Source organism: Trichechus manatus, unplaced genomic scaffold (genome assembly GCF_000243295.1).
Source record: "Trichechus manatus latirostris isolate Lorelei unplaced genomic scaffold, TriManLat1.0 scaffold00015, whole genome shotgun sequence".
Lineage (NCBI taxonomy): Eukaryota > Metazoa > Chordata > Mammalia > Sirenia > Trichechidae > Trichechus > Trichechus manatus.
This window is the reverse complement of record NW_004443951.1, coordinates 21,884,697-21,896,918: the sequence shown is the minus strand read 5'-3', so window position 1 is coordinate 21,896,918 and position 12,222 is coordinate 21,884,697. Positions and strand designations below refer to the sequence as shown.

The window sequence follows — 12,222 nt, the reverse complement described above, 5'->3', positions numbered from 1 at the left end:
GATTACATTCTTCCAGTTGTGCTTCCATTCTCACTATCCCTTTCCAAATTATTCCATCACCGTTATCTTCAACTCACTGCCCCCTAAGCCTCCCATCAAACCCCCTGAGTTGCTGTTGTCAATTTGATCTCACACAGATAATCCTTTTTTTTCTTTTTGTACTTTAGATGAAGGTTTACAGAACAAATAGTTTCTTATTAAACAGTTAGTACACATATTGTCCTATGACAATGGTTAACAACCCCACAACATGTCAACACTGTCCTTCTCAACCTTGGGTTCCCTATCACCAGTTTTCCTGTCCCTTCCTGCCTTCTAGTCCTTGTCCCTGGATGGCTGTGCTTCATTAGTCCCGTTTTGTTTTATGGGGCTCCCTGCTGTTTTTACAAGTTTTTTACACATCCCACCTGTGTCCTAGAACAGAACAAAAGCAAATTATAGACAAATGGCAAAATGGCAGCTGCCCACTGCTCTGACTTTTACCTCAAACAGTCCCCAACTTGCTTGCAGGGCTTCTGGAACCAAACAGCAGCTGACTACAGGGCTGGGGAAAGAGGCTACTGCCATGTAAAGTGGAGGAGAGGAAAAGGTGAGTGAATTGCAACCAGACTGGATCTTAAAAAACTCATCCAATCCAATCCTGTCGTTTCATATATAAAAAATCGAGGCCTAGTCAAAAAGAATCACTCCCAATACCCAATCCACCCAAAACACCACAGGTTAACACTGTGGTTAAAAGCTCAGACTCTAGAGTTGGTGTTATCTTGGGCAAGTTACTTAACCTCTCTATGCCTAAATTTCCTGATCTGTAAAAGGAATGAGACTAACAATAATACCTGTTATAAGGATTAAATGAGATACTGCATGCAAAGAGTTCAGAACAGCATACACTAAAGGTTTAAGAAATATTAGTTATTTATTATTGTTACTATTAAAAAAAGGGTCAACCTGGCACAGACTATATTTCATAAATGGGAAGATCCCTATATTGGAAATCTAAGGTAAAAACCAACTCAAATTTCCATCTTAAGCCAAAGAGAAGGTTCCAGTCATGTTGGCCTGACAGCTACCTTTCATTCACCTGAAGCCTTGAGTCAGTGGGGGTGTTCTTAAGTCAGAACTTGCATATTTATTTATATGGGAGTTGTTGTACTAGGACACTTATCACTGTCCCCAGCAGTGTTTAAAACTTGATCTATCCCAGATGCAGTGAGGAAGACAGACACCCATGAACAAACTGCCACACCAGGTTAGATGCCACAGAGAAGCACTGAGTGCAACAGGGAAAGAGGAAAAACATATTCTGTCCTCTCTAGAGGGATCTCAGACAGCCTTGTGGAAAACTGAGCAGGCCCCTAAGAATGGACAGAACTTCAACGGACTGAGAAGGGAATTCAAAGAAGCATAAACAAAACATGTATGAGTCAAGTCAAGGAATGGAGTGGAATGAGCCTTGACATGGAAGTTAGAAAATCTACATTGAGGTCCTAGCTGAGTGACCCTAGAGAACTTGCTAAGTACACTCTGGGCCTCATTTTTCTCAGCTCAGGATAGTATCATCCTCATATGGTGTTTCTATGATACTCCTGTACAAGTGCTTTGTAACATACAATGAATTATGTAAATATAAGGAAGATTTTCCTCTAGAGTCAGGCTCAGCCTCAACTTCTTATTAATTATATTCTAGAATGTCAACACTAGTTCTCAAAATGACTTTCTTTGATTCGAATTCTTTAAAAGGTCCCAGTACAGAAAGAAATTATGAAAAAAGATCCTATAAATCATATTCAACCAGACCATTGCTCAAAAGTGAAGAGTTTGAGGTGTCAAAAGTTGAGGAAGCATTTCCCAAAAGGAAGGGACAAGATGAGAGTAGTAGGTTCCTTCTAGATTTTGCCTGAGAAGAGACAAAGGATGATGGGCCCTTTCACTTAATTTAACAGGAATTCTAGAATATTTTGGAGATTTTCCATGTAAGGCTTTGAGGAGGAGGACTGTAGTGAATTCTGATCTACTATACAAGGACCTTTGCCCTAAAAATGATCATTGTTGTGATCACAATCACTATAGATCTCAAAGAATCCAGGGAACCAAAGCCTAAATTATCAACCAACTCAACAGTGAATTTGATACTTGTTAGAGTTGCTCCTATAAGAATGCAAAACCCATAAGGAAAACAATGGCCTACAGTAAACTTGAGGCCAGATATTAACTTACCTGAAAGTGTAGTTTCCAGGGACGAGCTTACTTAGTTTTAGTATGGCCGTATCTCCAGAAATCTTCTCTTCTCTCAGAGGTCCCTTAAGTTCCTCCCAGTGGTACTGGACGATTTTATCATCATCAGTGCTTTCTTGACCATAAAGAAACATCAGTTACAACATGAGAGCACTGGGTCTCAGTACTTATCCAGCTTACACAAATCAGGACAACTACCCAGAGATCTGAGGCTAGGAAAACTTCATGAAATTACACACTCTCTCTCCAGAGTGTTTCTTCCCTAGGAATACTGGGTCATTCTGCCTCTCTATGAATATTCCACTGCGTAGTTTTCCAAGGACTCCAACATAGGCAATCTCTGGTTAAAATGCTACTGTATGAAAAAAGTAAAATCAATAACTCTTAAACACATGAAAAGATACTCAACCTCACTTAAATGTAAATTAAAATTATACTTGAGATACCATTTTTATTTTATTTCTTTTTATTTTTTATACTTGTAACCATCAAAGAATATTTTCTTCTGTGTTTAAACCTTTTCTTGAGTTCTTACAATAGTAGTCTCATACAATACTTGCCTTTTGCATACCTTTGCCCCTGCAATTCCTATTCTAGGAATTTACCCTACAGATATACTTGCACATGTGTAAAGTGTCATGTTTACAAGATTATTCATGGTAGCATCATTTGTACTAGCAAAAGACTTAAAGTAATCAAAATGGTCATCAAGACATTGATTGAAAACAAAGTATACAATGATACAATGAAATTATATATCCATATAATGGAATGCTATGAAATTGTTTAAAAAAAAAAAAGAATGAAGAGGTATTTCATGTGTTGACTCAGAAAAATTCTTGAACTTACAGAAACAAACAATGTGTATATAAGGAGGATAAAAAAATACACTATATTTTCTTATATATGCATAAAATATCTTTTGAAGGATACAACCAATAATACAATTGGTTGTCTGTCTGGAGGAAAACTGGGTAGCTGGGAAGACAGGGATGGGAGTGATTCTTTTTACTGAATACCTTTACATATTATTTGACTTTGAGTTATTCAAAAAAATAAAATAAAATGATACTATGTGAACCCTTGCTACCACTCTTTCCTGTTCTTTCTCTTCACTCTTCGCCTCCTATTCCCCTAGCCTCCTCTTTGCCAGAAATCACCGACATGAAGTGCTTAATTTTGCTAGAGATTCTCTACTAAAGCAGAGACTGCCTCTGCCAAAAACCACTGTTGGGTGCCAAGACAGTCAGGGTAACAGAGCCTTTATGGGTCTCAAAAGAAATCAAGCAGATACTGGTGAGATGAGGGGCCTGAAACCTCCAGCATACACGTGGCCAGGATTAATGGCAAAGACTCAGAAATCCTCTTTTGTTACCCATCAGATGACATTACTCTGAAGGGTAAAATGTTAATGAGCTCAAGCAGGGGTATGGAGTTCTCTCTATGGGCCTCTCCAGGAGAAGGCTGGCAAGAATATTGTTAAGCAGTGATGGCTGAAGAGACTTCCTTAGTCAGGCCCCTGAATTACTTACCTAGCTATGATAGGAAGGAGCTTTGTTTCTGTAACTGAGAAAGGCAACTCCAGCTAAGCAAATCTGAAAACCAGTGAGCATCAACTAAAATAATGTTAAATACATGCACAATCCCAGAAATACTGCTTCAAACAAGCCACACAAAGGATTTTTAACAGGGCTTGTCTGACTTATTACTTTCTAATCAGTTTCTTCAGATGGCTGGTCTTCCCATAACTTGGGTAAGAATGGCCTAAACGGAATGCAGACATAGCTGGCCCCAAATCTTCTACCAGAGATCTTCTACCAGAGTACACAGAGGGTACTCTGTTGAAACAGCACGCTCGGACAAGTACTCACGGCTGCCATCAATGACTGTAGAAGTGGTTGGTAGAGAGATCTCCTGGAACTGTGGTGACACGATGGCAACAGGAGGCCGGTTCTTCCGGGGCTCTGCAAGGAAGTGACCCAGAAGAAATGAGGAGAAGCGCTTTATAAACTACAGGAAGAACAGACCATATCTGAGTGAATTATGTATCAGTTTCCATTAACATAATTGATGACTGAACCATTCCCAAATGGGAAAATTACCAGACCAGTTGTCATTCCAACTTAAAACAAGTGGGAATGTAAAAAGTCTTCCAAATCTGACCACTCCTAAGACCATGCAGTATGCATTCTTTCAATGCTCATGTGCTATCCAGTCCATGAAAAGTACTATAGCAGCAAGTGACTGCTTTCAGGCAAGCCTGACTAGATGTGGACAACAAAAAAGCTTTGTGTAATAAAGGCCATGGTAAGAAAGCCATTCCTTGGCACAGACTGCACTGAAAAGATAATGGGTGATTTCTCAACCATCCCTAAGCTGTGTGAGAAGATTATGCCTGAGTGAACAAAAGGTCATAAATTACTCTGGTGCAGCCAAATGACTGTGAACTACAACCTCAGCAGCCATTTCTTTAAGAAATGATCTAATGGTCTTCATGCTGTTCACATTTTTAAGAAGGTGAAAAGATTACCTTGGCTATAAAATTCAAGGAATGAAAAGAAAAGCCCTCTACTACCAGCAAAGACAGAAAGCAGTATTAAGAATCTGTGCCAGTTAATGTGCCGCTCTCCAACTTTCCCAAATTTCTCTGAAAATGCAAAACAAGATACCTTACTATTACACTGTGATCTACCAATGGATCATTTAAAAAGAATGACAGAATTTAGTTTCCAAGGTGAAAGAGGACCGGTAGAGTTTGAATGAGGAACTCTGTGTACAAATGCCCATATTTCTGGAAAGAGATCAGAAAAAGCCAGCCACTTGGCTGGTTCCCTACATGCTTCTCCTAGGCTCCTGGGTTCCTTATGTCTCTTAATTACAATACATGGTCCTCTCTCAGCATGACCCACCTGGAAAAGTAGTTCTCTGATAGATAGGCTATCGCTCAGGCCATACTGCATTGTGGGCCATGTGACTAATGTTTCCCTGCTCAGCCCAGTGTTCCAAATAGAACCAAAGTATGTACTTTGCCACTATAACCTTTCACTACATTGAACTAGGAATTGTCCAATAAATATATTACAAAAAGAATAGGAATTAAAAAATCCTGTAAGTCACATCTCCATCTCCTTGAGAATGCTGCGATAGGGATACTGCCAGGGCAGGGAAACACATACCTGGTTTTACTGTCACGTTCACATAGCCTTCCCCATGGCTATTTAGACCATCTACCATCACTCTGAATTCATACAGGCCTGGAGTGAGCTGCAGAGATGAGAGAAGATCTTTTATACAACCACAAAAAACAGTAATTATCTGAACTTTCCCAGGCTGAATCTCAATCTCTTCTTGCACTGCCTCCCAAAGGAAAAAAGTAATCTAGCTGAAGAGATGAAACAATGAATTACAAACTAAAAAACCACAGCATTTAATGTGAATCTTATTTGTAGCTGACTCTAGAAAAACAGAAGGGATTTCAGTATCTCCATACTCCCATTTTCATTTCAGAAGAACATTAAGGGCCTAACCATCCTACTTTACAGTTACGAAATTAAAACAATCATCTCTGCAAGGAAAAACATTTTGTAAAAATATGAAAGAGCTCCCAAATATCTGAATATTTTTCCCTCCAGATTTCCACTAACTGCAAAAAACATAAGAGGAAAAAACAATAAATTCACCCACAATCCCACTATCTTCACACATCAACTCATCATATTCCCCTAACTCCTTCCTATCCTTGACCACGTACAAAAAATAATTTTAAATAGTACATTCGTTCAATAAACATTTACTGAGAACCAGTTATGTACCCAGTTATTGTCCTAGGTTTGGGGTTTACAGATGAATAAGGTAAGATCCCTGCCTTAAAGAGCTCATATTTCAATGGCAATCAGGGTCTAGCTAAAATCAAGGTGTATATCAAACATTTTATTGTCCTTTCTTCCATTCGTTTAGCATGAACCCTTTCCCCCATTATATCATCTTTTTAATGGCTGCAAAATAGTACATAAATAAATATGCTACAGTTCACATAAGCATTCCACATTGCTGGATACTTGGGTTGTTCCCAAATTTTTACTATTATAAATAACGCTGTGATGAACATCTTTTAGGCAAATGGGGGTTTTTCCTTCTTCTGAATCATCTTCTTTATATAAATACTAATTGATCTCTCTACGGCATATGGTGTTTTTGACCATTTCCTTCTTCTTGTAATACTTTCCTTCCTTGGCTTTTACTTCTCTGCTCACTCATTTCCTTCAGTCTTCCTTCCATCCCTTCCATCCAGGGATTCCAACCTCAGTCCACTTATCTCTTCACTTTACATACTCCCCCTGATTGATCTTATCTACTCTACGGCTTCAGTTATCATCTATTTCAGGGTGGTGTACAAATTTATCTCTCTAGCCCAAAAGTGTCCCCTATCCCTAACCCTTTACCCTCAGCTACTTACTGAACAATCCATTCAAATGCCTCATAGCCCAAACTCACTCTGTCCAAAACTGAATTAATCATCATTCTCCCCAAACTTGCTTCTCTCTCTGTGCTCCTCACTTCAGTGAATATCACCACAATGTCAGCAACATCCGCTCAGATGCCTAAGCCAAAAGCTTTTCTGGAATTATCCTAGACTCCTCTTCTCCAACACTCTCCACCCAGTTAGTTGATCACCAAGTCTTATCAAGCTGACCTCCATGATATGTCTCAAAATTCACTCATTTCTCTACATTCACGCTGCTATTACCTTAGTTCTTAACCACTCATTACAGCATAGTTATTAAAACCATGGACTTCAGAGATAGAAATTCCAGTTCAAATCTACCATCTAATAGCTTTGTAAACTTTAGCTAAACCACTTTCTTTTTCCAATTTTTAGTTTCATCATTTGTAAAACAGATATTAATACCTACATCTTGGGATTTTACGAAGATCAAATAAAATAATCATGAAAAACAATTAGCACTGTGTCTGGCACATGGTATGAGTTCAATAGGTAGTTTTTAATTTTTATTTTATTCATTTAGTTTTTCAGGTTTTTTATTCAGTCTACCATCATCTCACACTAAGATTTTTCAACAGATTCCTCACTGGTTTCCCTATTTTGAACCTTATCTCCTTCAATGTGTACTCGGTGATCTTTCTAACCAAAAATATGAACATGCCATTCTCCCGCTGGAAACCTTTCAAAGGCTCTCTAGTCCCTCTACATAAGATTCAAAGCTCTTAATCTGGCAAACAAGGCTCTGCACGATTTGACCCCTGTATCTCTCCAATTTACTTGGAACCACTGCTCTTCCCACCCTTCAGGGTCAAGTCGTGCTGAACCACACATAATTCCCCTTCTTCCCACACTTTCTTTTTTTTGACGCAGATGGCACATTGCTTCCTCTGTTTGGAGTGCATTCCTTCCACCTTTTATCCAGTTAAGTTAGTCACCTTTCAGGACCCAGCTAGGCAAACTCTAAGAAATCTGCTCTAATTCCCTAGGGCTTCCATAACCCCCTGCACTGATTTAGTGTATCCCCTGTGATAACTACCTGCATCCTGTCAGTATCACCTACTAGACTCTTGTTCTCGATCATTAAGATTACAATTAATTCATTGGTAAATACACAGTGCCTGCCACATAACCAGGATACAATGAACAGTTGTTGAATGAATGAATGAATGAGATTGCTGAGCCAAAGAAAATGAACATTTTTATAGCTCTTACTAAACATACTTAATTCCAAAAGGACTGAGCCAATTTACAGTCATGTGACCACAAATAACCTAGCTTAGCTCCCAAATTCCAAAATCCTTAAGTTACCCTTAAAAGCTGTTTCGTATGTATTTTCAGCTATCACCACCATGCTGATAAAATCTCCTCACCATAAATGAAAATTTGAGAACTACACACTAACAAATATTGGATGTCAGCCAGTCAGACTTGTGAAGGATTCACTTTTGGAGGACTATTCCAGACTTAAGTATAGACAGAAAATTCTATGATATTATACATTTCAGAAAAGTGGCCAAAACCTCTCTCTCAGCCCTGCAAGTAAAAGGAGGCAGATTCACCTTGGATAATTTGAGGATCCGAGAATGTTTCCCTTCCATTTCTCCACTGTAGTCTTTAGGATGAGTAATCAGCTGCCACTTGTAGGTGTAGGTTTCTCCTAAAGAAGGGCAGTTAGAGAAATCATGAAAACACACACCTACACACAAAGAGGGCAGCCACACAGTCTGCCAATAACAAATCACTTCTAAATCTTGACAAGGCCTTAGCTTTTAAGATTTCACCCAAAAGCCTATAGGGAAACCAATTCATCTGCTGAAAAAAAGGGTAGATTCTGCTGATTCAGCTACAGTTAGGACTTCTTCCCCTCTCTCCCAGCAATGTTCATTCCTGCCCCATATCCAGCCTCTCTGGGGCCCATCCGCCCTAAAAAATATCAGGTTGCTCATGATGTGGCATCCCAGTGAAAATACATGCCCTACCAACTACTGTAGATGAACTCATTGGTAACAAAGGCCATTTTCTTGCAAAACTTCTTTTGCAACAAAGAACAGCAATGACTTCTAAATAACATGGTTCAAAAATAGCTTTTTACAGAGTGCTAACAATGCTTGTCTTACTGAGGTCATCACACCCTGGTGAGTTAAAAGAGCTACTTCATTCCTGCTGCGCTAAATAACACACTGCAGAAGATGGTAGGGAATGGCCCATTTAAAACAGGCCCCACTGAAATTAATTAAGATCAAATGAAGCATTAAATGGTCCTCATTTGTAGCCCAGACTATATGAGTGGGTAGGGCAAGGATAGAATTCTGTTGTCTAAATGGAATCCCTCCCCAGTAAAAATGGTCTTAATCTGGACCAAAATGCATTTCTGGCTAGGGAAGGGTGGTATTTGGCAGGAAGGTTTAGTTTAGGTTACTGCTCAAAAGTTAAAAAGAAAAAAAAAAAAAAAAGAGCAGTCATTTTTTCTTATTTCATGAGTTCAAATGTTAAAAGTTAGCACACAGAACCCAATTCCAAGATACCCTTCATCTCCAGACCAGATTTTATTTTATAAACCTGTGATATAAGATTATTACTCTTACCTCCTCCCTATCAAATACTAGTGTTGTTTTGGCCAGTTGTCGGCCCCAGGAAGTTCTCACAACTGTGTACATAGGAGTTGTGTTAGGCAAGGAGCAGGAAAGAAGCAGAAGTAGGACTGGTGCTAAGAGATGACATCGCTTCTAAATGTAGTTGGAAATTTTTCTCCACACAGAAAAGAGACTCACGCTAGTTTGGGAATTGATAATCTTATAATATCTAAGGCTAGCAAAACAAATTTCTTAAAAGGACAAAATTCCTAGAACAGAAAAGCTCAGGGATAAATTGTGCCTTATAGCCAGAAATATGCCCAAGGGTAGAACAATTGAGTATAGGTCTGTTAGACAAAATGCTGGTTTTAATGATTTAGGGTATGGTTTTCAAACCGAGCCTCCAAAACCCAGTGGGATCCTTAGAGGTGCTTCAGGGCTGCCACAGGGGATGAGGGGAAGAAGAGGAGGCAGAGTTGGTCCTGCCTCATCACCCCCAATCTTTGAAAGTTTGAAACTATCCATCTCATGTATTGATAAATGCTGAAAAACCTGGGGAAAGGGATGTGGAAAAGAATCTGTTTATGAACTGATGTGTTTTGGGATCCTGATCTACAAGATGGTATTAACTTATAGAAGTGTATATGCAAATATGGGTTAGAAAAGAAAAATTCAGTAGAGCCAAGCATATCGATTACAAAAGAATGAAAGTACTCGCAGGTCAAGTAGTCTCAAATAATGTCCTCCAAGAAGTTCTACCTCTGTCACCTACTAGTGGTTTGAACAGGATAAACAGGTTAAACTGAGTCTCTGCTTCTTCCTCTTTAAAATGGTTATAATTCAACCTAATAGATAAGATCTACATTTAATGACCATCAGCTATATGCTAGACACTGAAATAGGTGCTTTAGATATATTATCTCATTTTTCCCCTAAAATAACCTAATGAGGTAGGAATTATTATTCTAATTTTAGTAAAAAAGAAATGGAAGCTCAGAGAAGTTAAGTAATTTGCTTAAAATCACATAGCTAATGACTCGTTGAACTGGGATTTGAACTAAGGCTTGAAATTAAAGTCTATGATCTCAAACACTATACTATACTGCCTCTCTTTATCACATAAATATTTGTGCAGGTACATCCTAAATTCTACCCTCACAGGACTGTTGTAAAGAGTAAATGAGATAAGGTATGTGGATATCATTATAAATTAAAGCATTACTTAAATGTAGGAAATTTTTACCTTTGAGTGGTTCTTGGAGAACATATGCATTTAACTGAACTTCATTCTTAGGCAGCGTTATCTGGACACTCTCTCCAGCAGATACTACCAGTTCCTTTACAACTGAAAACAAAATAAATATACAAGAGATAAATTAGATCTAGACTGTCCCACTTCTCTCCTTCCTTTTGTGAACTCCTTTTACCTTCATTTCCTCATTACTTTGGACATTTTAGACCAGATAATTCTTTGTTGTGGAGGGGCTGTCCTGTGCATTGTAGAACGTTTAGCAGCATCCCTCGGCTCCACTCACTACGTATCAGTAGTACCCAATACCACCACCACAGTTTTAACAACCAAAAACATTTGCAGACATTGCTGAATGTCCACAGGGGTACAAGATCAGACACACACACATACCTCCCTCCCCTACTATGTAAATCTTATCCCCTCTGACAATAATTGTTCATTTGGTATGAGACATAGGAACTAGGGGAGCTTAAAGCAAACAGGTGGCTGGTCCTCCATATCTCAAAACTGGGAGGTGAGAAGGGCTTCCTAGATAAATACGAAACTTGAAATTCATCTATCTCTGCTTGGGAACGTCATACTCGGGGAGAAATGAGACCATTCTTTATGGAATCTTCAGGACATGGAAAAAGAACTCTCAAGTGATTTTCAAAAAGAAAGAAAGAAACCACTATACTCAGAATATAATGGACCAAAAAACGGCTATTCAATACAGTGCAACCCAAACCTGTCACAATTACACCAAAAACTACAGGCATTCTACTGGAACACAAAAATTACTCTGATGTCTCGGGATTGAAACCCTAAAATTTCATGTTCCACTAAAGGAGACTCTAGGAAATTAAATATGGGCAAAAATTCACTTTCACTGGCTTTGCTACACACCCTTGACTCTCTGAGGGAATAAAGATCAACTTAGTTTTCTCCTAAAAGAAATTAACCATTTCCTCCTAAAGCCTTAGAACAGCACCCATGAAGCATAGACTTGTTAAAGCAACACTGTGTATAAATTTCCTTCCTATGAGATGCTTTAAAAATAAAAATGCTGTCAAAATTGCAGAGTGACAAATATCTGACCTAAACCAGCCTTTCAGAAGGCAAATGGGTACATACATCCAATTCTTTCTTCCCAGTAGCTTCTGTCTGCTTGAGTCTTTGAACATTATTTAATTGAACCTTGTGCCTTTAAGTCTCAGACACAGTTCAATTGGTTCTGGGAAAATGAGCATCATAAATTTCCACAGGCTAGGGAAAAGACAGTCTATTTAACAAACGGTGCTGGCAAAACTGGATATCCATCTGCAAAAAAATGAAACAGGACCCATACCTCACACCGTATACAAAAACTAATTCAAAATGGATCAAACATCTGAATATAAAGCCTAAAACTATAAAGTTCATAGAAGAAAAAACAGGACCAACACTACAGGCCTTAATATACGGCATTAAAAGGATACAAACCATAACCATTAACACATACAGACCATAACCATCAACACACAAACCCCAAAAGATAAGCTAGATAACTGGGATCTTCTAAAAATCAAACACCTATGCTCTTCAAAAGACTCCACCAAAAGAGTAAAAAGAGAACCTATAGACTGGGTAAAAATTTTTGGACAGTACAAGTCAGAGAAAGGTCTAATCTCCATAATCTA

At 38.6% G+C, this 12,222-nt stretch overlaps 1 protein-coding gene across 7 annotated transcripts in view; it reads right to left on the bottom strand.

Moving 5' to 3' along the window:
- KIAA0319L (KIAA0319 like) overlaps window positions 1-12,222 on the bottom strand; it is a 131,496-nt gene that overhangs the window by 29,448 nt on the left and 89,826 nt on the right. For all 7 annotated transcript variants that reach the window (XM_023727245.1, XM_023727243.1, XM_004371957.2 and 4 more), the window contains 5 exons: window positions 10,556-10,657; window positions 8,299-8,396; window positions 5,412-5,499; window positions 4,107-4,199; window positions 2,218-2,350 (listed from right to left, as the gene is read on the bottom strand). In XM_023727245.1, the coding sequence (XP_023583013.1) occupies window positions 2,218-2,350; window positions 4,107-4,199; window positions 5,412-5,499; window positions 8,299-8,396; window positions 10,556-10,657 (514 nt within the window). The remainder of the gene's footprint in view (window positions 1-2,217; window positions 2,351-4,106; window positions 4,200-5,411; window positions 5,500-8,298; window positions 8,397-10,555; window positions 10,658-12,222) is intronic.